The sequence below is a fragment of the Lemur catta genome, chromosome 15 (genome assembly GCF_020740605.2).
Source record: "Lemur catta isolate mLemCat1 chromosome 15, mLemCat1.pri, whole genome shotgun sequence".
Lineage (NCBI taxonomy): Eukaryota > Metazoa > Chordata > Mammalia > Primates > Lemuridae > Lemur > Lemur catta.
In genome coordinates, this window is record NC_059142.1 from 44902220 (window position 1) to 44929049 (window position 26830).

Below are 26830 nucleotides of genomic sequence, written 5' to 3' on the forward strand. Positions count from 1 at the left end.
ATAATTTCCTCCTGTAACAGACGTGGAAGGTAAATCTTAGACAAGTTTGTATTTGAAAGGTAATGCTTTCTATTATTAGTATTCCCTTGGAAAAATGGACAATGTGAGAAAGAGAAAGCTCTAGCCAAAAAGCTGTTGCAGCTTTTTAACTTCCTATCTCTCCTTGTGACACCATGATTCTCCTCATTGTGTTATTACATTATAAATCATCTAACCTGGAAAGAACTCCTAAATTAGAGGAGAAATGTTAACTAATGCAGGGATGCTCCAAGAGAGGGAAAGCGTCTGCCGCTTTCAAACCACCCATAGAAATTCCTAGGGAACTTTAGTCTCCTGAGAGAAGGCAAATGAACATTTATTTGGAAAGAAAAGTTCATCCTCATTCTCTCTCTTCTGCCTCCAATCATGCTCTGTGGTCAAATAATAACTTTAAATCACCCCTATTTTAAAATGGAGATAACACCAGGGAAGGAACACACCTCATGCATTATATTGGCCTGCTCATTCAATCACTCATGCAAAAATGATTTGAGTGTTAGACTATGTTAAAAGAGCTGGGGACACAGAAGTGAACTAGATCTGTCTCTCTGTTCTCAAGGAGCTGTAAGAGAGACAAGTGTAAGGGAGGGACATCTGATTTGGCTCAGGGACGGGGATCAGAGCTTTCCTAGAGTCTCAAAGAACAAATTGAGGGTGTGAGGATAGCTGACTGAAGGTGAGGGGCACACATATGCTAAGGAGGGAAGTGTGCAAGAGCACACACTTGTTCCCAGAAACCATATCCAGTGTGTTATGGCTGGAGGGAAGGGGTGTGGCAGTACAGAAAGAGATGAAGCTGGCACGAGAGAGGAAGGCGTAAGCCAGAATGTGCTGCACTAAAGTGAAGGATTAAAGAAGAGCATTAAAGCCTATGTATATTAAGTCCTCTGAGATTTACTCAGTATTGGACGGGTTGTAAAGGCAAGCACTTCTCCTGCACGTGATCTGCAGGTGATAAATGCTTTCCTGTCCTTTCCCTCGCCCTCCCTGCAGTAGCTTGCAAGTCCCTTAGCTTAGTCAGAATGTCCATCCCCCCCCTATGGCAGCACTGTGGAGGACAACTGCCAGTCCATAGTGATAATGAAACACAGAATCAGGGCCTGGGGAAACGGGTACGTGGGAACAGACAGTGTGGAGGGAAGGAGGTCCTAACGAGCCTATGAGACAAGTTTTCAATATTCTTCAGCTTTATCATTAGATTACTAAAGATCATACGCGTGCCTTTGGCATTCTTAGCCCCTATTCTTATCATCAGACATATTTTATTCAAGTGTTAGTATAAAAATATATTTCACATGCATGGTTTTTTAATAGTGATATGTTTTTAAAAAGGCATTCTAAAGTCAAGAACAATTTATGTATTTACCCATGCCTCCATCAGATAGAAGAGGTTATGCTTCTCTAAAATTTGTTTCAGCAAATTAAGATGTTAGCATATATTTGAGGGCAGTATCTGTTGTTTAAAATGTACAGAAAGGTATTTCCTTCCATTAAAAAAATGAGAAAATAGGTAATACAAATTGTGCCACAGTGCATATTAAAACAGGGTAATTGAGGGCTCCTGAAACTCAGCCATGCAGGACAGGGCCCTGAGCAACACTGGATCAGGACTGGGGCCTAGTTCTCCCGGAGAGTGCTTCCCAGTTGAGCCTACCCTCCATTTCAGAATACAAACGAGCAGAAAGGTTGGCCTCCACAACTGCCAGGTCATTTTAATTAAAGTATTTGTACATAGTAACTTTTCCAGTGGGAAAGAAGTTACCTGCAGGACAGTCAAGGATACATTTTGGGACCGCTCTCAATGAAGAAAGCAGAAAAGTGCAGAGTAATCCTATAAATCCATGAATTGTAATGAAGAGTTCCTTGATTCCCTGCAGGATTCTGCAAATCCTTCATTGCAGGCCCTGCAGAGAAATTGTACTTTTCAGCTGTCTCTATTGAATGTATAATGGAGTGATGATACTTTATTTCAAATCAAAAGATGAGTTACAAAAACTTGGTCAAACAAGCTATGGTCGTATTAATAAATGAATTCCTTTATAGACAGCACTTATTTACATTCTTTTTTGGTCTACTACAAGCTAATTGTTATATAAAGGAGACAAAGTATGATTTTTAACTTAAAGTAATTGGAAACATATTAAAAGACACACAGAAATGAAGCCTAAAAAGAAATGAAGTCTGCTCAGTAACTTGCTGAAATAATTTCAGAATCCTAGCAAAATCTAACTGCAACTAAGATCAATACTAATTTCTAAGGATGTTCTCGGAACTCTTATCTTTTCAACGTTTATGTTCCATCCTTCTCAATTATAAGGGTAAAAAGATAAAGACAGGGACATGAAAAAGGTAAAAGCAAGGACATATGTGAAATGTGATATAGCAGATAAAGTACCAGACTGGGATTTACAAAAACTGGGCACTATTCCTTCCTAACTGTCTCTCTGTAGCCGGACGCAAATTATTGCACATCTACAAAAGATAAGAATTTCTAGGATCCCTTCCCAATATAAAACTATATGATTTCACAACTGCCAAGGCTACATACTTATGACTCACCCCCCCAAACCTAAAGTGCCCAGAAAATTTTACATTAGGACTATTTCTGGGTTTAAAAAAATTCCTAAGTAATCTAGATACTACCTGTTCATACATAAAGAAACAGAGAACTCCAAAACAAATGCTTATCCTGCAAATAAATCACATCAGGAAGATTTCCATATTATAATGAGCCTCATGAAATTTACAGGCATGTTTCCTTATGTCTTATGCTTTTATGAATTATCTAACAGAAATAAAATACAAACATTCCAGCAAGTTGGTGAATATCCAATTCTGTGATTATCTTGTTCCCAGGGCAAATATATGGCAATAACTTGGAAAGTCAGACCACAAAAACAATCACATTTGATATGTTCCTTTTTTTCCTTTGGAGACAGAGTGAGACTCTATTGCCCCAGCTAGAGGGCAATGGTGTCATCATAGCTCACTGCAACCTGAAATTCCTGGGCTCCAGTGATCCTCCTGCCTCAGCCTCCCAGGTAGCTGGAACTACAGGCATGAGCCACCGTGCCCAGACAACATGTTTCTTTTGTCTTGTGAAAGTTACAACTGAATTTCATTTTAAAGGATTCCCTTCAATTTTAAGTCTTTAAACATTTTTCCCTAAGTAAACTACAGTACCTACCAAGTGGCTGAGCTTGAAGATTCCTGTATCTTAATTCCATTACTAACTCTGGCCATTAAATATACGCTTCCCTGTCTTATCTCTATTATAATCTCATTTTTTTCAAAAATGAGATACTCTTATGAGATAATTATTTTAAAACTTTCTCCCTCACCCAAATACATTTTAAAGTACATACCTCCAAGTGATACCAAAGGTTGGTCTAGGAGAAGGATATGGCCATATATCCAAAGCAGGTTTTGCATTGTAATTAAAATATGGGACTTCTCGGATTCCTCCTTTTCTGGCCAACTTTTTTAAGTCATCATTAGGCAAAACAAATATGCTCTTCTTGCTGCTCTTGGTAATAAACTTTCTATAGGATGGCAGAGCTGTACCTGAACGAGTCTTCTTTGGTCTTGAAAATTTCATCAGCTTCACTTTGTCTCTTGTGGAATACTCTTTGCTCACAGTCATAGATGTTACCAGTGTGCCTCCTGTGGTGGTCAGGGAGTCTGTCACTGTTGTGGTGACCACAGTTTTGCTCTGTTCCTTAACAGAGATGATGTCCACACTGCTGCCTGTGGAGGGCGTGGAAAGCTTTGTTACTGTTGTGGTAGTAGTTGTGACAGTGGATTTGGCACAATTTTCTGTGGAAGAAACCACAGTTTGCTTATCACCTTTTTCTACCTTGATCACAGTTTTTGATTCTGTGGCCACCATAGATGTCATTGTGGTGACTTCTGTGATGACTGTTTTTCTTTTAGATTCTCCATTGACATTTTCATCTTTGTTGGTAGGCAGACTGTTTTCATCAATAAAGTCATTACTGAGATTGGATTCCTCTCCAGAAGTAATAGGTGATGGAGTAATTTTCTTAACTTCTAAGGTTTCGATTTCCATATCTTCTACCTGGTTGACTGAATTGCTTTTTGGGCAAGATGGTGGAGGCGTGGTAGTCTGTGTTCTGTCAGACTCTTTGGTTGATGGCAGGGTCTCAAGGCTATCTTGGTAGTCACCTTCAGCATCTGAAGAACTCAGAAAACATGACTTTGTTTCTGAGTTGTTTTTTTCATTAAAATCTTCCATGATGACATCACCATTAATGAATGGCTTTACAGCAGATTCTTTAACAGTCAATGACTTAACATCATTTTCAGGGATTATTTTATTTATATTATTAACCTTTGGTTCAACATGACCACTTACTGTTTTACTCTCAGAGATTTCCTTCAAGCAGTCACCTTTCAAATATACTTTAGGTTTATTGTCTTTTCCATTTATTTGAAATGTACTTGTTTTCTGTCCTTTCTTTTCAGACTCTCGATTTTCATTATTCTTTTTGTCAGGGATATTTTTTAGATTTATTTGATCAATACATTTATTAATTGATTTTTCTTCTAACTTCTGCTGCTGACTTGGTTTTTTACCATTTGCTTCAGTTACCTTACCCTGCAGCATGTCATCACAATTTCCAGTGGATTTAGCAGAAACAAACTCATATTTCAATGGCTCCAAGCTTTCAATACCTTGTTCTTGAGTGATGAACTTCTCAGAAATACTTTCATTGCTATTCTGAACAATCATATCTTCTTCACTGCTATCTTGAATAGACATAGTATCAGAACTATTTTCCAAAGTGCTATTATATTCAGAGTCACATCCTAGTTTTCCTTCAAAGTCCATTGCTTTCGACAGAGATGGGGCATCTCTATCACTGGCACTTTTAGGTACTGATGAAAGTAAAGTACTCTTAGAAGAAGAAAGAATGGTGTCATTATCCTCCTGTATGAGTGGTTTTTTGTTCTTATAGATCAAAGTACCAATATCATCTGCATTGGCTAGTTTAGAGTCATCAATAAAAAAATCATTTCCTTTTGTTTTAATCTTATTGGGTTCCTGGCCTTTACTGGCAGGTTCAGAGAGATTCTCTTCTACGTCATTTTCAACAGAATTTTGTTTCTGACAGTTTGTCTCTGGGCTTTGAATGGTTACATCATCTAACACTTCATCTTTTGGATAAAGTTTGTTTGTGGTATGACTAGGATCACTGAGTCTAAGAACTGAGGAATCACTTTGTGAACATCCCTGAATCGAGTCCTCAGATTTATCATTACTTGCATTAGGGCTTTGTTCTTGTCTAAGTAAGTCACTTTGACACCCTTCTTTTGCTTTTGTTGTTACTGGTGACTCAGAGAGACTTTTCAGAGAACCTGCAGAAGTCTTTCCCATGCCCTTCATTCCACTATCCAATTTCATTTTTTCAAGGCGCTGTTTTTCTTCCAGTGTAAACTGTTTAATTCTCCTTTCAAGAAGTCCATCTAGTTTAGATGATTTTGTTTTCTTTTTATAACTAGTCCTTAGGTGAAAACCCTCACTGACATTGACTACATCTACTTGAGAACTTTCCTGACAATTTATATGTGACTCTGTTTTTACATCATCATCTATTTCCATTGGTTCTTCCTTGAAAAATTTATCATTGTCGGAATCTAGAAGTTCTTTTACATCTGTGAAAAAAGACATTTACATAAATGTAATTTTTACTCTAAAATGAGGAATTCATGAGACTATTTTTATTTCAAAAAGTACCTATATTTCTCATTTTCACTCTAGAGCTCAAATATAAATATCTATATATATCAAAGTTCCTGATATATGATTAAATTGGTCAGTGGACAGGGCTAAACTTTATAAAAGGTTAAAAAACACACATATTCCAAATATTTAAATATTCTGATTCTTATTATCTAAAAATGATGGAATGCCATAATGAAAAATTACTTAGTATGTGAGAGGCTATTGTATACCCCAATACCTTCATATATGATTATATATAGTCTTTTATGGTTATAAAATATCTTTTGGCACATACATTATCTAGCTCATCTAGTTTTTAAAAAACTACTTGTTACAAAAAACAATGCAAGTTCCTGAAAAGGTAAACATAGAGTTACCATATGATCCAGTAATTCCACTCCTAGGTACATCTCCAAGAGAAGTGAAAACATATGTCCACAAAAAAACATGTACACGAAAGTTGATAGCAGCATTATTCATAATAACCAAAAAATGAAAACAGCCCAAATGTCCATTAACTGATGACTAAATAAAATGTGCATAACCACACAATGGAATATTATTCAGAAATAAAAAGGAATAAAGTACTGATACATGCTACCACATGGATGAACCTTGAAGACATGCTAAATGAAAGAAGCCAGCCACAAAGGACCACATATTATCTGATTCCACGTATATGGATTGTCCAAAATAGGCACATCCATAGAGACAGGAGGAGATTGGTAGGCTGGGGGCATTTGGGGAGGGATTGGGAAACAACTACTACTGGGTATGAGGCTTCCTTTTGGGATTATGAAAATGTTCTAAAATTGAACATTTTCTACCATTACTGTGGTAATGGTAGAAACCACTGAAGTTACACTTTGATTGGGTGAATTATATGGTACATGAACTATATTTCAATAAAGCTGTTATCAAAAAAATGCAGTACCTTTCCTACTGTGGGACCCTGAGCCAGCGCCTTATCACCCCCAGGCCGCCCTCCACACTCAACTCTCCTTACCTGGGTCCTTCTTCTCAGTAACCTTTGAGATATCCATTTCACTTTGCTCTGCCCCTTTTGTAGCATCTGAATCTTTTACCTCATCTTTCTCAGAATCAGGCTCTGTTTTTATTTTGGGGGGGCTCTGTGGACTTTTTCTTTTATCTGATTCATCCATATTTTCATCCAGATTATTTTTGGCTAAAAATAACCATGCATATGGTAATTAAAGGTATTTCCAACATTAACAATTTACTTTAATATATCTAGTTTAGTGGAAATAAGTATTTTCCAACAAGTTATATTTCATATTTTCTAAAACAAAACAAGACAAAAGTCGAAGGTACCATATACTTTCCTGTAAGTCTGGCTGACCTAAAGTACAAAAGTTACCATTGAATTTTGGACGTGTTTCAGAAATCTTTGTGTATGAAAAATTATCTCAATCTGTTCAATGATTCCAGAAAGTGTGCACCATTGGTTCCCAATTTACTGTGCATCACAGAGCCCTATTAGACAAATGCTATGATCCACTATTTAGAAAAAAAGTATGTGTACAAACTTTTGTAATCTATTTCAATGGATTCCTGGACCCCTTGAGGGCCTCATGGACTCCAGATTAAGAACACTTAAGTTTACAACACAGAATAAAAGACTTAAGAGAAATAAGCAAATGCAGTATGTGGCCTTGTTTGGACCTGATTTACTCCCAACAGTAAAAAAGATGTCTCTAAGACAACAAGGGCGATTGGAATATGGACTGAGAATCAGATGATTCATTTGTTAATTATAGTTAATTTATTGAATGTGATAATGGCATGACGGTTATGGGAAAAATGTCCATTTCACTTAGAGATAGATACTGAACTTCTTTTGGTGAGATAGTATGATTTTTGGGATCTGTTTTAAAATATTGCAGGATTAAAAATGTGGGCAGAAACAATTGAAACAAGAATGACAGAATCTGATTACTGTTAAAGCTGAATGATGGTTACATGGGAGTTCATTATTCTATTTTCTTTACATTTGTGCAGTTTCAGATTTTTGATTAAAAAAAAAATAATAATCAAACCCCCAAACCCAGAATTACTGGCTAGATGAATCTAATCTTGGGCCTTAAGGGGCATTTTTCTACCTTTTACTTTATTCTTCACTTGAACCTAAACATCCCAAGGACTTAGCAAGGTGCGTCTATTTTTTTTATGTAAATGATTTCTTCCAGAAAGGTTTGGCTGAGGGAAAGAAAGGGTGCAAAAAAATAGTACCAGGAGGATACTGGTAAAAGAAGAAAAGAATCACAGAAAAGGGTAACAGGCTGTATCTGGACCTCACTGGTAACAAAAGGATAAAAAACTAAACTGACATTTCCTCATTTAATCCTTCTTTGTTTATTTAAAAACAACTGGGTGATATTTTTTCAGTTTTCAAGCTGCTCAAAATGAGCTTTATATGCCAATGGTAGCCCCTCAACAGCTGTGAGAACCCTGATAATTAAAATAGGCAACTATAAAATATTCGAGTTTTTTCCCCCTTAAAGTTCTTCTTAACATAAAGAATATCCCATATATATTCTTCATTGAAGCCTAAAAATTAATGTGAAACACAAATGCATAGCTTTAGAGCTTCACTAGAGGTTAGAGATAAGGGACACATAGTCGGCAGCCAAACAAGTCTAATGCTATGGTCTTCTGACACCGGGTCAAGTGTTCCCTAAACCGCATTTCTGTTTTTCAACACATCTGTCCTCTACCACATGATCATACCAGATCAGCCATTATTATAAGTACCAATAGTTCTGACATCATTAATTGGTGGTTACTGTTGCCATCACTGTAATTCCTTTTCTGTAGTTAAGCTAAGCCTGGAGCCCTGCACAACGTGCACTGCTGCTTTCTTGCCTGCTCCTACCTGGAAGGAAAGGCTCAAAAAAACCCAGCCTGGTTCCCGACTAGATAAAAGTCCAGAATTTGAACAATGGAAAATCTTATGCTAAGTAAAGTGGATCTAAAATAGTCTGCAAAAGCCTAAATATTCTGTATGTTGATCATCTGGATTTTATTACACAGGACAAACCAAGCCAAATACAATTAAACAAAAATTCTTTATAATTCTAGGTGTCACATGGATAATTGGAGCAATAAAATGGTAATAGAGGCCGGGCGAGGTGGCTCACGCCTGTAATCCTAGCCCTCTGGGAGGTCGAGGCGGGTGGATCGCTCGAGGTCAGGAGTTCGAGACCAGCCTGAGCAAGATCCCATCTCTACTAAAAATAGAAATAAAAATTATCTGGATAACTAAAAATATGTATAGAAAAAATTAGCCGGGCATGGTGGCACATGCCTGTAGTCCCAGCTACTCGGGAGGCTGAGGCAATAGGATTGCTTAAGCCCAGGAGTTTGAGGTTGCTGTGAGCTAGGCTGACGCCACGGCACTCACTCTAGCCCGGGCAACACAGTGAGACTCTGTCTCAAAAAAAAAAAAATGGTAATAAAAGAAACTATAATGATCTTTTGGAAATTATTATAATGGATACTTTAAATATAATTAGAAAACAGAATCAAGTATTAAATATTTCTATTTAGTAAACAGAAATATTTCTTCAGCATCTACTATGTCCAACATGCTCCTAGATCCTATGAAATAATTTCCAGTGAGCCTTATAAAATACTTATTTATCTTGTTAAAAGATAAACCAATGATAACTTTCCTATGTTAACAGTGTCACAAATCTACCAGTTCAGGTTTCACAAGAACCATTTACAAAGAAACCAAACAAGTTTTAGCTAGTTAAGTACATCACTACTTATTGCATACTACATAATCTCCATATGTAGGTTTCACAGGAGGAAACAGACCACAGTATCAACTGGCAAAGTATACTGCATAGCTAACAGAATTGCTTTTGAAAATTGCTTAGATAACAAAGGAGAGACTACATGGTAGAGAGCAAAAATGGCAAGAAACCCAGGAGACATGGGTTCTGCCAGGGTTTTATTACTCCCTATCTGTGTTAACTTGAGTATGTCACTTAGCATTGCCATGAACTAATTTGCTTATTTAACACAAGTTAAAAAGTCTGTGGTTTCTTAACAGAGCAGTTCACCACTAGAGTTCTGCGATTCTAAATACTGAAGTTTGTTAGCCAGTAGTAAAAACTGAATTAATAGCTCATTTATTTGACAGTGTTACGGAAGCCTCTGTCATTTCCTGCCTGGTTTTGTTGGGTGCAATAATGCTGAGGTTACCAGATACATGAGTCCTCAAGAAGTCAACTAGTACTGAATTTAAGATTTTGAAAAGCCATAATTAGGTGGCTGGGACCTATTTTTTCAAAACAAGCTCCACTCTATTATCTTTCTTTAGCAGAAACTCAAGATAACAAAACCCTGTGGATAAAGTAATTTTTAAAACTTCAGAGTTTGTAATTAGTAAACTACACTGATAATTTCATATATACTACCAAAAATGCCAGAAAAATGCTTTTATCTAAAATATGGTCAATATAAACAAATTTATAGGAAATTAAATCAGAAACAATTATGTAGGAAAATAAACTTTAATTACTTACTTCCTTCTAATGACCTTCTGTAATTCACATTAGTATTGCCTGGCAATTTAGGAACAAACCTATAAACGTGAGTTTTACTAATCCAGCTCCAACCACCATATCCTGTCACTCTGTACTCCTCTCCTTTTTGTTTCCAAACCTGGTATGAGTGAAAACATTTTGATTAAACAAGAATGACAATATATATGTGCACATATATATGGCTTTATACATTTTTACCAAACAAGATCAAAAGTCAGCCAAATTAATTAAATGTATCAATCAATTTAATTTTTACCGGGAATCAAAGATTGATGAAGGAAATTAAGTCTTTTTTAATATGCAAAATTTAATACAATTTTACAGTTTTATACCAATTTCAAATTGGTCTCATAACCCTCCCACATTCTATTAAGATAAACCTATGTAAACTGCCAGAAAGATGTACTTTGTCCCAACAATATAAATTAAAAGACTGTGTCAAAAGTAAAACAAAATTAAGTATTCCAAGTTGCAAAATAAAAGGCTCAGAAATGGCTAACACTATTTTACTTTATTTTTAATTTATTTTATTTACTTATTTATTTTTGAGACAGAGTCTCACTCTGTTGCCCAGGTTAGGGTGCCGTGGCATCAGCCTAGCTCACAGCAACCTCAAACTCCTGGGTTCAAGCAATCCTTCTGCCTGAGCCTCCCAAGTAGCTGGGACTACAGGCATGCGCCACCATGCCCAGCTAATTTTTTCTACATGTATTTTCAGTTGTCCAGCTAATTTCTTTCTATTTTTCCTATTAGTAGAGGCAGGGTCTCACTCTTGTTCAGGCTGGTCTCGAACTCCTGAGCTCAAATGATCTACTCGCCTCGGCCTCCCAGAGTGCTAGGATTACAGGCATGAGCCACCACGCCCGGCCTTATTTTATTTTTAAAATAAAAATTACCTGATGTTTAACTGGAAATGTATATTTTACCCACGTAGCTTGCTGCATTGTTTCTTCTTCTTCCTGTTTTTTCTCTTTTTTTTTGACTTTCTCCTTTTCTTCTCGTTCAATTGATGTCATCCTGTGTAACCTAAGAATACATGGATAAGGAGACAGTTACATTAAACTTTGATAAAAGATATAAATGCAATACCGAAAATTATGAAGACAAAAATCAAACACCGTTAGAATCCTACTAGTAACCCAGACACCCCAACTGACAAAAATTAGATACAAAATTCCATCATAGGAAAAATCAAAAGAGTATAAAAAAGCAAAACCAAAAAGTGCTACCCTTTCCATATGCCTAAGAAATACTTACGAGGTACTCCTTAAAAATTTCACAAATATACCAACATTTAGGTATATCTTTATATATATAGTCAATTATGCGTTTACACAAAGGGTACTGACAGCGCGTGCATGCGCGCGCGCGCACACACACACACACACACACACACACTCACAATTAGTTTTTAATCAATTGATAATTATACTAGAAGATCTTTCCATATCAGAATACACAGATCTTTTTAAAAAATTAAAAAATATACCACTGAATGGAAGTACTGTAATTTATTAAACCACTTCCTTACTAAAGGATATTTTATTTCCAGAGTTTTTTTCGTTCCCAAAAAACCCCCCAACAAATCCCAAAACATTTATTTTATCAACCAATATTTCTGATTCTCTCTAGCATTGGCGATTTTAAAGGCTTCATAGGGTCCACTAACATAGCATTCAGGCTTCCTACAGAGAAAGTGGCCCGTGGGGCTACCACTTTTGGGCAAGAAGAAGGATTTCAATCATTAGACATAAAGCACAGGCCACACTCATTCTCAGGCAGGAAGGGAGTTAATACTGCACCTACCAGTAAGGGGCAGGCCTGTGGTGAGGCTCTATATTTAGATGATTAGATTTTCATGAATGAGAATATTTCTCCTAAACAGACATGAACCAAAACCTATAAAGAAGGAAGCTCCTCTCTCCAAGAGCTCTAATGGCAGAACTGCTTTATCACATCCTAATCAGATGCAGCCAATTTCTTATGCACAGCTATGTGGAAAGATGAGAGAACTTTTGTCAACTTGGGGTAGTGGTGCTGGAAACAAGTGGGAAGGGATTTAATTCTTTTTATCTCCATTTCCCCCACAAAAAATCTCTCTCTCCTCCTCCCTCTACCCCCACCTTTTTTCCTCCCTCCCCACTTTCAGAAGGCTTTGTGTCCCTGTGATTGTAGGACCCCAGAGTACAGCCTCCCTAGGCTGAAAGCTCATGCCTATTAATTGCACACAACTAGTATAGCAAACATTCTCCATAAGGCTCTTATAGTCTCTCACAAATCGACGGGAGGAGGGGAAAGGGAGTGTATTTTCACAGGGAACTAACTTGCTGATTCAAATACTATCCATCGGCCAACACTCTGGGAACTCAGGAGCAGGGCAAGCTCTACAGGCATAGCATGGTAGATGACCTGACAGTCTCAGCCCACAGGCATAAGGAGGGAGTGACTGTGCCAGGACCAAGTAGTATTTCTCAGAGTTTTTGTGGGCTTGGCTTTTATACACCTGTGAAAGGCCAGGTACAGCACAGCAACTGAGCCATCTACACCGGCAGTGGCCAGGAACGGAGCACTGTGTGGAGAATGCTAGCACAGTGACAGCCTGGGAGCTCACAGCCAGGCAGGGTACTCAGTTTGTGTTCTTGGTGTGCGCAAGGCAAACAGGTCTTTTCTCACTGCCAAATACAAAGGCTTCACTTTGTGGAGGACACCAGACCAGGTGGGTAGTGTTATAGCTAACCTATAATGCTAGCTCTCCTGGGGTAAATTTTTATTGTTCTCACGGCCACCAAGACAATTCCTTAAGGGGAGAAACAGTGACACAGGTAAGCTCGGTAGGAGTTCAGTCCTGTTTGCTGGGCAGAAACCTTTACTACTGCTGGTAGCCTGGAGGCCCCAGGAAAGAAGCCCCACCAAGCTGGTACTTTGCAGCCTCTGACAGCCACTTCATACGTACTTGGTGGGCGCACAGGTGGCAGGCTTTCCTTTCATATCTCTACTGTCAACTAAGAGCTCCACCAGGAGAAGGGGCAGAGCTTCAACCCTACTCCTGACCTCCAGGTAGTGCTCAGGGGTTTTTGTTTTGGTTGTTGTTTGTTTTTTAAGTGACAGTGTCTCTTTCTGTTGCCCAGGCTGAAGTGCAGTGGCACAATCCATAGCTCACTGCAACCTGGAACTCCCCAGCTCAAGCGATCCCCTCACCCTCAGCTTCAAAAGTAGCTCGGACTACAGGAGTGCACCACCATGCCTGGTGTCAGAGTTTTGTTGTGTTTGTTTTGCTATTCCACTCAAAGCTACAATAAACGATGTCTTATGTCTTTCTTGGTAAACCTAGGGAGTATCTCTCTGTATACCCACAGGTGGGATGGCTGAGTGCAAAAGTCCTTGTATTTAAAATGCTGACAGATACAGTGCCAAACTACTCTTCAAAATTGTGCAAATCACACTATCATCAATTATAAAGCCACCTGGCTTTCCCACACCTTCACTAACGCTGAGTTAGTATCAAACTTCTAAGTTGTTAGCCCAACTGAGAGGTTAAAAATACTATGCCAAACTTCTTTAATTATTAGAGAAGTAATCATTTTTTATGGCTACTGGCCTTTCATATTTATTTTTCTGCAAAATGTCTGTTTAAATCCTTTGTCTTGTCTGTACGGGACTTAAGTCCTTTTCATCTATAAAAGGTCTTGGTCAATTAAGGAAATTTTCCATTTGTGTTATAAATATTTTTTCTCAGTTTGTTATCTGTCTTTTGAGTTTGATTATAATATTTTTCCACTCAATTTTAAATACATGTATCCACTTTTTTCCTCTATGGCATCTGGATTTTTTATCTGTTTGAAAAGTATCACAACAAAAACATAAATTAATTCATGCTTTCATATTGAAGTTTTCTTTCTTTTAAGGGTTTTATTCTTTTTAAATCTTTATCAACCTGAGTGTTTTTATTAAGGCCTGGACCTAAGTGATATTTTCCCCAAACATGTCCTCTTTTCCTTTCTGATGTGAAATGCTACCATAGCTAAATTCCCACATGTGTTTAGGTCTACTTCTGGATTCTCTATTTTATTCCACTGTTTTGCTTCTTCTGTAGGACAAATTATTTTTATTAATGTAGCTTCAAAATATGCTCTAATATCTACTCCCTTTTTTTCCTAATACCTATTTCCCTTTTTGGCTATTCTTGCACATTAATTTTTCTAGTTGAAGTATTAGTATCATTTTAATCAAGGCTCCCCTGCCTTCAGGATGAAAAATCCAATTTACAAAGTATTCTTTTAAAGACTGCTTGACACAGGCCTGGAATATTTCTTGTTAAATTTATTCCTAGGTGTTTGAGGCTTTTTTGTTGTTGTTACTGCTGTTGCTAAAATCTTTGCTTTCATTATAATTTTTAAAAATACATAAAATGCAACCAGGTTAAGAAATAAAACTTTATCAATAACCAATACATCAGAAGCTTGTGTGTCCCACACATAGTAATCATTACCCTAACTTTTGTGTTAAACATTCTCTTGCTTTTCATTATAGTTTTTTATCATCTATGCATGTATCCCAAATAATACAAAGTTTGGCTTTTGAAAACTCAGCAGCAAGTATAAAACAAGCTGCATGAGCAAAAGAGCAATACTGTCACTTATTAAAGAAGGTTCCCAAGAAAACAAACTTTTCTCTGGGTCACAGTCTGGCTGTAGCTTTCAGGAAAGTTTACTAGAACTCTTTTGGTGAAATCAGTGAGTGAGGTCATGAGCAAGGCCTGGAAGATAAAGGGCTCACCACACTCAGGGTGTCTGGTAGGACTGCAGTATACAATTGGCATGGTATAGCAATATGATCCAAAATGGACTGTTCTGTACTTCTTGTTTTTCTTCTTTCTAAAGCTATGCGGTATAACCTACAGAAATTCTGTTTTCCCCACTGACTTGGGATACGGCCTTCTTCGGTAGATTACCATTTGTCCATCTGCATTACTGCTTCCAAAATTTTACTGGTGCTGTATTCTCTGCTGTTCTCCCTGTCCCTGTGGGTCTATAACTTAAAAAAAAAAAAAAAAATCCCTTTGCCATAGTTTTAGTGGGGAACAGCAAACAAAATTAAATGTTTACTTAATTTGTTGTTTTAACTCAGACTGTTTGTATACATGAAAGCGATTGTTCAGTATGCTTCCCACCTTATTTTTCATTTTGTTTCTGATAGTCTTCCAGTTAATTTTCTTGGGTTTCCTAAGTACATGATTAGAGCAACTGCATATGATATAATAATTGTGTATATATCTTTCCAATATTTCTGTTTTATTTCTCTTGGCAAATTGCACTGGTCAGTACTTTCAGGAAAAGTTAAAATACAGTGTGTTAGTTGGCATCTTTGTTTTGTTTCACCTGAATGTTGATGGGAATGCTTCAAGAGTTTCACCAAAAAGCATGATAATCTGGTTTGAAATACATCTTTACCAAAAAAAAAAAAAGACTTAATATATTCCTATTTAACTAAGAATTTGTGAAAACCAAGAATTAATAATGAACTTAAGACAAATACCTTCTTGGCATCTAATGAGATGATCAAAGTTTCCTTTCTTTGACTTCTTAAAATAGCATGGTATTAATAATCTCTTAATATTGGACAAGTCTTCCATGCCTAGAGTGAAGCCAATTGAGCCATGGTTTATTATTCTTTTAATTTACTCCTGAATATACCTGCTGATATTTTAATTTCTTGTATATGGATCTATTTGCTATTAATTAATCAATGATAAATATTAATAAGGGAGATAGTACCATAATTTTCTATTTGTCTATTTCTACTTATCAAGTTTTATTAACAGTTTTACACTCAAATAATAATCTGCAAGATTTCTTTCTTTTTCTATTCTGATGGAAGAGTTTAAATAGAATTACCTGGTTCTTGAAATTAGAGGAAGAACTTATGAAATCATGTGGTTCTGTCTATCACTTTACTGACAGGTGCAGTGATAAATAGAACCAGAAATCCTTTTTCCTAAGAGTATGGCCTTTGCCCTAATGGCTGAGGTCAGTGTGGTCTCTCCTTCCCAACCTTTCCCCACTACCCAAAAGGAGCTTGATGGGCCCCTTTTCTCAGTAGGTGTAGGAAGCCTGAATACTATGTTAGTGGACCCTGTGAATGCTTTAAAATCCCCAGTGCTAATAAGAGAGAGTCAAAAATATTGGTTAGTATGTCCCCTTTTTTATTCTTGATATTGGTTATTTGTGCTTTCTTCCTTTTTTTTTCCCCCTTGATAATCTTATCGGAAGTTTGTAAATTATAATGGTATCTAAGGTATGTTTGTTTTCTATTTCATCAAATCTGCTTCTAGCTTTAATATTTCCCTTCTTCGGGTTGACTCCTTGTGATATACCCTGCTAACTAATTTGCAGTTTTTTCTTTTCTAACGTAAGTATTAAAGGCTACCAATTTCCCCTAGGATCTCTTTAATTGCATCCCACAAATCTGAATGTATGTAGCACTTTCATGAACATCCAGATCAAAATGTTTTCCCATTTCCATTAAAATTTTTCTTTGACCTTTGTTATTTATTTCTTTTCTCTCTTTTTTTTTTTTTTGGAGACAGAGTCTCACTCTGTTGCTCGGGCTAGAGTGCCGTGGCGTCAGCCTAGCTCACAGCAACCTCCAACTCCTGGGCTCAAGCAATACTACTGCCTCAGCCTCCCGAGTAGCTGGGACTACAGGCATGTGCCACCATGCCCGGCTAATTTTTTTTATGTATATATTTTTAGTTGTCCAGCTAATTTCTTTCTATTTTTTTTAGTAGAGACGGGGGTCTCGCTCTTGCTCAGGCTGGTCTCGAACTCCTGAGCTCAAATGATCCGCCCGCCTCGGCCTCCCAGAGTGCTAGGATTACAGGCATGAGCCACCGTGCCTGGCCTGTTATTTATTTCTTAAGTTTCAAGCATATAGCCCTTGAATTTCTTTAAACTTCTACCACAAATGTCATATCCCTAAACAATACTGTAACATTATATTAGCATACATGTTTTTATGGCACATTATAAGGAACATTCTTCTACATGTCTTCTCATGCACATATGGTAAAATGTTTCCCTATGGAACTAGGTAGGAATCGAACCTTTCTTTTCTTTCTTTTCTTTCTTTCTTTTCTTCTTTCCTCCTTTCCTTTCTTTCTTTCTTTCATTCTTTTTTTGAGACAGAGTCTCACTCTTATCGCCTGGTTAGAGTACCATAGCGTCATCATAGCTCACCGTAACCTCAAACTCCTGGGCTCAAGTAATCCTCCTGCCTCAGCCCCCCAAGTAGCTGGGACTACAGGCACATGCCACCATGCCTGGCTAATTTTTTCTATCTTTAGTAGAGACCAGGTCTTGATCTTGCTCAGGCTGGTCTCAAATTCCTGACCTCAAGTGATCCTCCCACCTTGGCCTCCCAGAGTGCTAGGATTACAGGTGTGAGCCCCTGGACCCGGCCGAACCACATTTTTAACTGTTTTAACCAAATTGTTCTCTAAAATGGTTATAAGTAACCATTACACTAATTATTCTCTTATCAGAAATTTATCACAATTCTCTTCCTATTACGTAAGTTCTCTGTCAATATTCTTTAAATTTCTGACAACCTGATGCATGTGAAACAATAGCCTCTGGGTTTAATGTGCACTTCCCAATTTACCAGGGGGGTGAAGCATCTTTTCATCTTTCTTATTATTTGTGTCACAGTTAAAGATGGTTTTTCAGCCATATATGTTTACATCTTTGGTCTTTTTGCCACTAAATGGTTTGATTTCTTTTCTTATTAAACTGTAGTACTTGAATATGTTGCGGATACTTTTTCTTATTATAATGAAACAATAAAAATGTCTTCAACTGGTCCATGACTTAGTCTTCTAGGATGAGACATTATAAAGTTCAAAAACAGAAAACAATCCACTGGCTACTGATACATATATGCGATAAAACTACATAGTAAGAAAAAGGGCATAATAAAACACAAACTTAAAGATTGTGGTTATCTCTCAGGAGAGGCAAGGTAATATGAGTGAAAAGCAGATGTAATAATGGTAATATTCTTACTTTTAAGTTACGTGGCAAATTCACAGGTATTCATGTTATTACCATTATAGCTTACATGTTACAGACAATCTTATATATATGTGTGTCATTTGTTAAACATTAAAAAAGGAAAGTTATCTGTAGTATGTGCAGACAATCACACACACACATATGCACACTCATTCCCATCTGACAGATACAGTGCCTCCCTTACATATTAAGGACATACTGAATGAATCAGGAGGGAAAGAAAAACAATTAAGAGAAAGAGAAAATGAAGAAAGTATGGAAGAAAAGAAAGCACATGAGGAAAGAAAGACAAGAATGGAAGGGAAAAGGGATGGAAGGGGAAGAAAGAAATGGAGAAAGAAGGGCAGGGGGAGGGAGGGAAGGAGAGCACTTTCTTTACTCCATGGTTATAAAGATAATCTCCTATATTTTCTACTTGAACTTTTAAAGTTCTGCTTTTCACATTCAGGATTTACTATACCTAGAATTGACTTTTGTGTTTGGTATAAAGAAGGGAATATGATTTTCCACCAGTATGGAAAACTAATTGCCCCATCACCTTTTATTAAATACTTTGTTCTGGGCTGGGCATGGTGGCTCAGGCCTGTAATCCCAGCACTTTGGGAAGTTGAGGTAGGAGGATCACTTGAGGCCATGAGTTCAAGACCAGCCAGGACAATACAAAGACCCCCATCTCCACAAAAAATATAAAAATTAGCCAGGCATGGTGGCGTGCCTGTAGTCCCAACTACTCATGAGACTGAGATGGGAGGATGGCCTGAGCCCAGGAGTTTGAGGTTGTAGTGCGCTATGATTGTGCCACTGCACTCCAGCCTGGGCAACAGAGCAAGACCCTGTCTCCAAAACAAACAAATAAACAAACAAAAGAATAAATAAACAAATAAATACTTTGTCTTTTGTAATGCTACTTCTATCATATATTACATTGTGATATATGGGTTGGTCTCTTTCTGGACTCTCTATTCTATCTATATCACAGTATTCAACAATGTGTGTTTATCTGTGTATCTATATCACAGTATTTCAAACAAATCTTGCTATCTGGCAGGGCAAGTCCCTCTACCTTGTGCTTTAAATTTGCCTTTTCTATTATTGGCTGTCTCTCTGTATAAATTTTTGAATCATCTTGTCAAATTCTACAGAAAATCCAACTAAAAATTTTAATGCTATTGAGATTAATTTATATATTAAAAGAATAAAAACTGACATTGTCAAGACACTGAGTCTTCCTATACATGAATATGAGATATATTTCCATTTTTAAGCATTCTTTAATTTTCAATAAAATTTTAGTTTTCTCCAAAGAGATAATTTACCATTATTTTTAAAGTATTCTGCTACTGTTAAATATTTTTAGATCACTCTCAAAGCTTTATTATTGAATATCACAATTAAAAAAATTTTATAAAATATGTTTGAATTTCTAATTATTTCCTTAGAATCAAGTCTTACAAGTTTGTTACTTATCTAATTGATCATAATACTGTCAGAAGTGAAAGTGCTATTATTAATTTCTAATTTTCCTGAATAATGGTCCCTAATTTTTAAAAAATTCAGAATGTTCTATTTTATATCATCTCTTCATCATATTAAAAAAAGAGTTCTTCTGTACATATTACCAGTGGGTCATACTAATACAATTCACGAAATAATTTTATAAATCTAAAAAAGCTATTTAGCAGTTCTAGTCACAAGAACAAATCAGGAAGAAAATAATACCTGGATTAAAAAAAATGAATTCTATCTTCCATTAGAATGTTTAATACTTAAAAACAGATCTATAAAAGGCATGATTTAGTAATTTTAAGTTACATTTAATTATGAGAGTTTTAGGTGGCAACATTTGGTGTGGCTTTATTTCTTGTTGCCAGAGCATAGCTGCTTGGTCCACTAACACACGTTTCAGGATGATTCCTGAAGGGCTAAAAAAGTAGTTTCGAGTCACAAAATTTATTTATTTAACTATTTGTTCAAGTTACATAACTCTGAGTCTATATGGGAGCTGCATGATCTTCGGGCAGAATCCCAACTCTAAAAAAGGACGTAAATCAGATCCCTAGCATAGTACCTGGATTCTAAAATAAATACTCAAAAAAAAAGTATTATTTCTATTCAATAAAAATGCTAGTTACTTTAGAAAACATTTAAAATTTTTTATCTGATCTTTTGATCTTCATCACAGTCCTGTATCACAAATAAGAACTAATGTTCATTCACATTTACATCTTACAGACGAAGAAAATGAGGACAAGAGCAAAGTCTTTACCATGACCTCTTAAATGCATTAGCTTTCATCATTAATAGATTAGTGTTTCAAAAGGGAGTCCAACATTCATCATTCACAAGGCTCAGAATTCACTTACCTGGTATGCCCTAAAGATTCCCGCCATATTGGTAGCATCACAACTGGTTTTACTGCACACTCCAAAATGGCTAAAGCCAATGCAAATTCTCTTGGTTTACTACACATTTGAACTGCCTTGATCCAATTCGCCCTATATTTCAAAAGAAAGGAAAGAAATTATGTCACTTGGTTCATCTTAAATTAAATGCATAATTGTTGTAGTTTATGATGACTCCACGTTATAGTGCATATGTTTCTAGGATAAGCATATTTAAATATAAATATACTGCCACTGTAAGTTTCTACCTCATAGAGGCATAGATTTTAAACACTGAAAGGAATTCCAGAGGTCATTTAGTCCTTTAACTCCTTAAACTTTCTACAAAGTTCTGGAACTTTAGCCTCCACTTGATTCCAGGGATAGACTCTGCACAGAAGCTCACACCTGTAATCCCAGCACTTTGGGAGGATTGCTTGAGGCCAAGAGTTCAAGACCAGCGTGGGCAACATAGGGAGACCTCATCTCTACAAAAAATAAAGACCAGGTGACACAGCACACATCTAAAAGACTCTGCCCCTAGAAATGGCAGTACTGGTTCAGTAATTGAGAAGCACACTCCTGCCTCTAACCTCTTCACTACTGATCAAACTGACTTCATTCAATTCATTGGTAATGATGTTTTAAAGTGTACAACTACAACAATAATTTTATAAATATTTACTATATTTTTAGCAATATGTTTCCTTTACCTGTGTGAAGCCCAGTTGGGATGAAGAAAGGATGAAGGGATGTTGTTTTCTAGCTGGGTGATAGTCAGTCTCAGAGTGGATATGGTAAGAACTTTGGACCCATGGACAGAACCATTCCATTTGAACTCTCCTGCTGGAGTCAAACAGAATTTATGTGCAAGATGCCTTCTCTTATCATGATCTTCTCTGTGCTGGTGCTTATTCAAAGCAAATGAATTGGTGGAGTATTGATTGTGGTAGACGCGATACTTCCCTTCTTGACCCAATTTAAAATAATTGTTGATATTTCCTTTCATAACCACTTCCTTTTTCGTGCTCAACCGTGAAATTTCCCCTTGAGAGTTAACTACAAGTACCTGACCAAGAAAATAAAAGGATTTCATTATTTATGTCAAGGATGTAAATTGATCAACTGTCTTTCAATAATTGTAATTAATCATTCCAAATAAATCAAGATACATCTTATGATGGAACTTTTGAACTTTAAAAGCTAAGTTAAAAGCTAAAGCTAATTGTTTACAATTAAACAACCAAAGCATGCCTATAAAAACAAAATTAACATTAATTACCTATTATCTGTCAGATACTATTGACTACTTTCATGTATCTGAAATATACACCTGAAACTATATGTATAAATCATTTACTTATCATCATTTCAAGTTTGTAATATATGCTTCAGGGACAAAGGAGGGCATCACATGTACTAACCTTCCAAAAATATATTCCTAAAAATACCTTCTCTTCTGCTCCTTTTATCATTCCAGCTTTAGTATAAGAGCCCATGGATACTTTCAAACAGTGTTTTCAAACAGTTGACCCCAACCCTTTTAGTAAACTATGAAAGAGTGGATCTTATTCAGCTTTTTAAAAAATGAAATATAATACAACAGACTAGACTAGAAGAGAAAATATCAGAATAATTCCCACATAGTAAGGTAAAATACTATTTCAGGAAGCTTTGGAATGTGTGTACCAGACTGCTATGAAAAAATGTGTATCTTACCGAGGGTCAGAGTCAAAAGGCAGTATGAGGGCCAGCAGTGGTGGCTCAGGCCTGTAATCCTAGCATTGTGGGAGGCCGAGGCAAGAGGAATGCTTGAGCTCATGAGTTCGAAACCAGCCTGAGCAAGAGCGAGACCCCATCTCCACTAAAAATCGAAAAATCAGCTGGGCATTGTGGCCTGTGCCTGCAGTCTCAGCTACTCCTGAGGCTGAGGCTTGAGCCCAGGAGTTTGGCGCCACTGTACTCTACCCAGGGTGACAGAGAGAGACTCTGTCTCAAAAAAAAAAAAAAAAAAAAAAAAGGAAGTACGAAAGCCACTGATTTAAAGCAGCTACTGTGATGTTAAAAACATGGCATATTTTGCATATCTACCCTGCAAATAATTCTCAAATCTGGGAGACACAGTTGTGGCCGTTCTATCACCATAGCAGTGGGGGGCAGAGATATCATGTCATAGTGCTGGTTCTGTTCATGGTCAGAGCAGGGATGCCATGCTGTCCTATGCACTGAACTCTATCAAGGGGTAAGCCCCATCCTTTAGCTGCAGATTTGCCTGAAGTGATCATAGTTAGAACTGATGGGTAAATCACCTATAGCACTTTATTAACCCCATAAATAGACTATCATTACCATATGTCAAAAGAAGGCTTTGTCTCTTTAAAATTATATACAATAAGACTGATCACACAGTAAGAAAGTAAATCATCCACTTATAGTATTTCTATGCATGCAATGAAATTTGGGTACGTAACTATACTTAACATAAGCCTAATACTTCTACTCTTGTTACCCACTACAGTTTTAGAAATGGAGAAAATACAATTCAAAAGTAGGTCTACAAACTTCCTGCCCTTATTTTTAAGGTATGGTAATTACTTCACATTCCAGAGATTTTTGTTTTCAACAGAAAGAACACACCTCTTTGCCCTCTTTATATAATTTATTTGCCTCATGGGCTGCAGCTGCCACCTGCTGGCTCTTGAGCTGACTAAGTTTGCTATCTGGATTCCGCAATCTGGTGATAATTCGAGTTGAGCCAGAGGCTCCTCTTCCGGTTCCAGGGGACTCACTCATCTCCCCATTGGACTTCTCTGATTTGAACTCACCTATTATCAATGAAAAAGGCACAAAGTAATTGAAGACAGTTAAGTAAATAATTGTAATAACGACACCTTATTTTTTCAAAACCATACCTGGTATATATGACGTCCTTGAATAGCAAAGCAAATGTCATTAATTCTTAAGTCTTTTACTTAAAAGAAAATGTCAGAATTTTACTGTGAGTCATCTTCTATTTCACAGAAAATTTAAACACACTAGATTATCTGTTTCAAAGCTCATCTATTAGAAAGCAGTAAGGGCTGCTACAAATTTACAAGTAACAAACATAATAAGTCAAAATGCACACTAACAAAATGTTACCTTATATATTCAGTATGGATTTCTGTATAGAAAGGATGTCATTAATTTTAGGAAGATTTCCACTGACATTCTGTTTAAACATCTAGTAGTTTTGAGCTTATAAATGCCAAGTGAATTTTCCCCTAGGAAATCTAAATAATTATCTGGGAATGCTTGTTAATATAAAAAAATCAATAAACTAGGTTTTCTAAAACATAATAAAGACCTCTCAACATTTTAATAGTAACTTCATTTCTTAAAGTAACAGAATGAACCGCCTAGGAGCAATTTCTGCTTTATATTCCAAACTCACTTTCGCTGAAAATCTCTATACATTCGAAAAATTTCTATACTTTGCATTGCTGTTCAATTTTCATTGACCAGTTAAATAAGATCTGATTTTTCTTTTTTAATTTCAACTTTAAAAAAATTAAGATACTATGGCATTGGCAAATGAAAGGACAATTTACTATATTATTATGTAATAATGATGGCATTTTAATTAAGTAGAGAAAAAACAGCATTGGGAAAACTGGCTATGCATTTTTGGGGGAAAAAATGAAGACAATTTTGTAAACATTTGTTAATTTTATCCATTCCATTCCCCTTCTTTCCTTTGGAGAGATGCTTTTCCTCTACATTTCAATCATATGATTCTGCCAGGGCTGCAAATCAATATCTTGCCTCCTTTAGGGTAAGCCACAGGACTCAGCTTGACCAGACAAAGCACACCATTAGCTGGCCACAGTGATGGTCCCAGCACTGGCTATGTAGCCCAATCCTCTCAGCATCCTATTCCAGTTCTTTGAATGTGCAGATAGAGAAATGGTCTTTGCTTTTTGTATTAGTGAGCAGGAAAGGTGTAAATTGAGGGTTGGCTACTTTTATTCCCACAGCACGGAGAAAACTATCAAGAACAGGAAACAAAACTATCAATAACAGCAAACAATAACCCCAACACAGAGTAAAAAAAGAGAAAAATATGAAAGGGGAAAACTGAGATGACAGCCTCATTTGGCTCCCTGGATCCAATAATGCACTTGAGGCTGTCACCACTCTGGACTTCCCAATTGTATGAACCAGTACAATTCCCTTTTTGTTTTAAGCAAGTGTGATGGAATTCTATCAAAACCAGTAAGTTCTAAATAATCCAATAGAGTATTTTAAGATTTTGGCTCCAAAATATGGCACTGACTAAATCAAGATGGAGTGAGAGTACTGAATATTTTCCTGTCCCTAGCTGGAAAACTAGTCACCTTTGAGGTGCAGTAGCAAAGCAGTTATTCAAGCTATCAATTTTCTCTTGGGTCTCAGATCATGAAGTTTTACACTAAGATGCTGAACTATGGTAGCTTCTTCTTAGGACCATCTATAAAGTCCTGTAATAAAGATTTTATAGACATTGTTTGGTCTAGGTTGGATTTCCTGAAAACAAAGAGAATGGCACAGTGCTTTTTAAAGAAGCCCCTCAACTCAGAGCCAACAATCCAATATTGCTCAGAGTCAATCTTCTGCCACTTGCTAAATTTAAAGCAAATTAGGGAAACGAAAAGAAAATTCATCCCCAGGTGCAAGACCTGAAGGTACAAAGAAAGAGAACTAGGTTGAGAGTAGATGTCCTTACTGAACACTCTCTGCTCAAAGGCCATATTCCTCCTATAAAGGAGCGAATCACTGTGATGCCGCCTGGTGGCAGAGTACAGATCTGCCCCAGCCTCTGCAGCTCATTGTTAACTGATGCCAGGAGGCAGAAGGCTAGACAAACTCTTCACCTGAGGGTTAGAGCTATTGGTCTACTAAGCAGACGAACTGAGAAACTAGAGGGGTTCACCTTCAGGGAGCCAGATGCAAGTTACTGAGCATTAGGTACTAACTCGTACCTAGGAAAGTGCAAGGGAGTGCTACTGCACAGAAAATACCAAACCTGCCAAATTGGGATGTATGACTGTTTAATCCTCCAGCAGCCAGTCCTCAGCAACCCACCACCAATAACAGCCACCAGGAACTAGGCTGCTAAAACAGAGTGGCCTCTAAAAGGGGGGTCTTCTCATATGCTTCTCACCTCTCACCCATGGCCATCCTCCTGCCAAACCAATGGCATCTAGATTTATCAAAGAACACCCTCCACTATCAGGATAATGAGTGTTACAGGCAGTTAAATTCCTAATTTGGCTCATGGATTGTGAGATCAAGATAAGTTACATCCAGACCTGTCAAAATTAATGTACAACACACAGAAATCCTAGATTTGGGTCTAGATACAATCACAATTATCAGATGTAATCGTGGGAAAGAGATTTTCTTTTTTCTTTTCTTTTTTTCCAACATATTTTATTTATCCATTTGCTAGACTTGTTCTCTATGCCATAGTATAAGCGGGAAAAAGATTTTCAAAAAAGTTTTCACTTGTGGTTGAGACCTTTGCATTAAGTTAGGCAGAGGCATTTCTGAATTGTATGTATGGGAAAAAATGTGAGTATACATGCATGTGCTGGGCTACCAAAGGGTGGAATTGTGGACATTAACTGTGTTCTTACCTTTGCAGCACCCCTCCTTCTTTGAGAAACCATTCCTACCCCTCTCTAATCATACCCTTTTGCTGGAGTCATCAACCCTAATACCTCGCCTGCCCTGGCCACTGGGGTGGTAACAATATGATCCAAGATAGACCACTCAAATTCCTTCCTCAAGGACTTTGATTTGGAACAGGAGTAGAGGCCTTGCCTTTGGGTCAGAGACCTTGGAGAGACAAGAATACAAATTGGTGGTGCCATCTTGCCTGCCACTTGGGAAAAGCCTGTCTGTATTAGAAAAGAATGAAGTTAACACACAAACGTATGTAGATTACAAAGAAAGAGAGGAAGGATGACAGAAAGAGATTTGATACGTGGGCGTCCAATT

General features: G+C 37.0%; 1 protein-coding gene across 14 annotated transcripts in view; it reads right to left on the reverse strand.

Annotated features, from left to right (window-relative positions):
• The window catches only part of BPTF (bromodomain PHD finger transcription factor), a 121432-nt gene that overhangs the window by 39513 nt on the left and 55089 nt on the right, over positions 1–26830 (reverse strand). For all 14 annotated transcript variants that reach the window (XM_045525857.1, XM_045525853.1, XM_045525850.1 and 11 more), the window contains 7 exons: positions 23447–23634; positions 21523–21878; positions 20792–20923; positions 11256–11385; positions 10339–10477; positions 6792–6971; positions 3405–5715 (listed from right to left, as the gene is read on the reverse strand). In XM_045525857.1, coding sequence (XP_045381813.1) covers positions 3405–5715; positions 6792–6971; positions 10339–10477; positions 11256–11385; positions 20792–20923; positions 21523–21878; positions 23447–23634 — 3436 coding nt within the window. The remainder of the gene's footprint in view (positions 1–3404; positions 5716–6791; positions 6972–10338; positions 10478–11255; positions 11386–20791; positions 20924–21522; positions 21879–23446; positions 23635–26830) is intronic.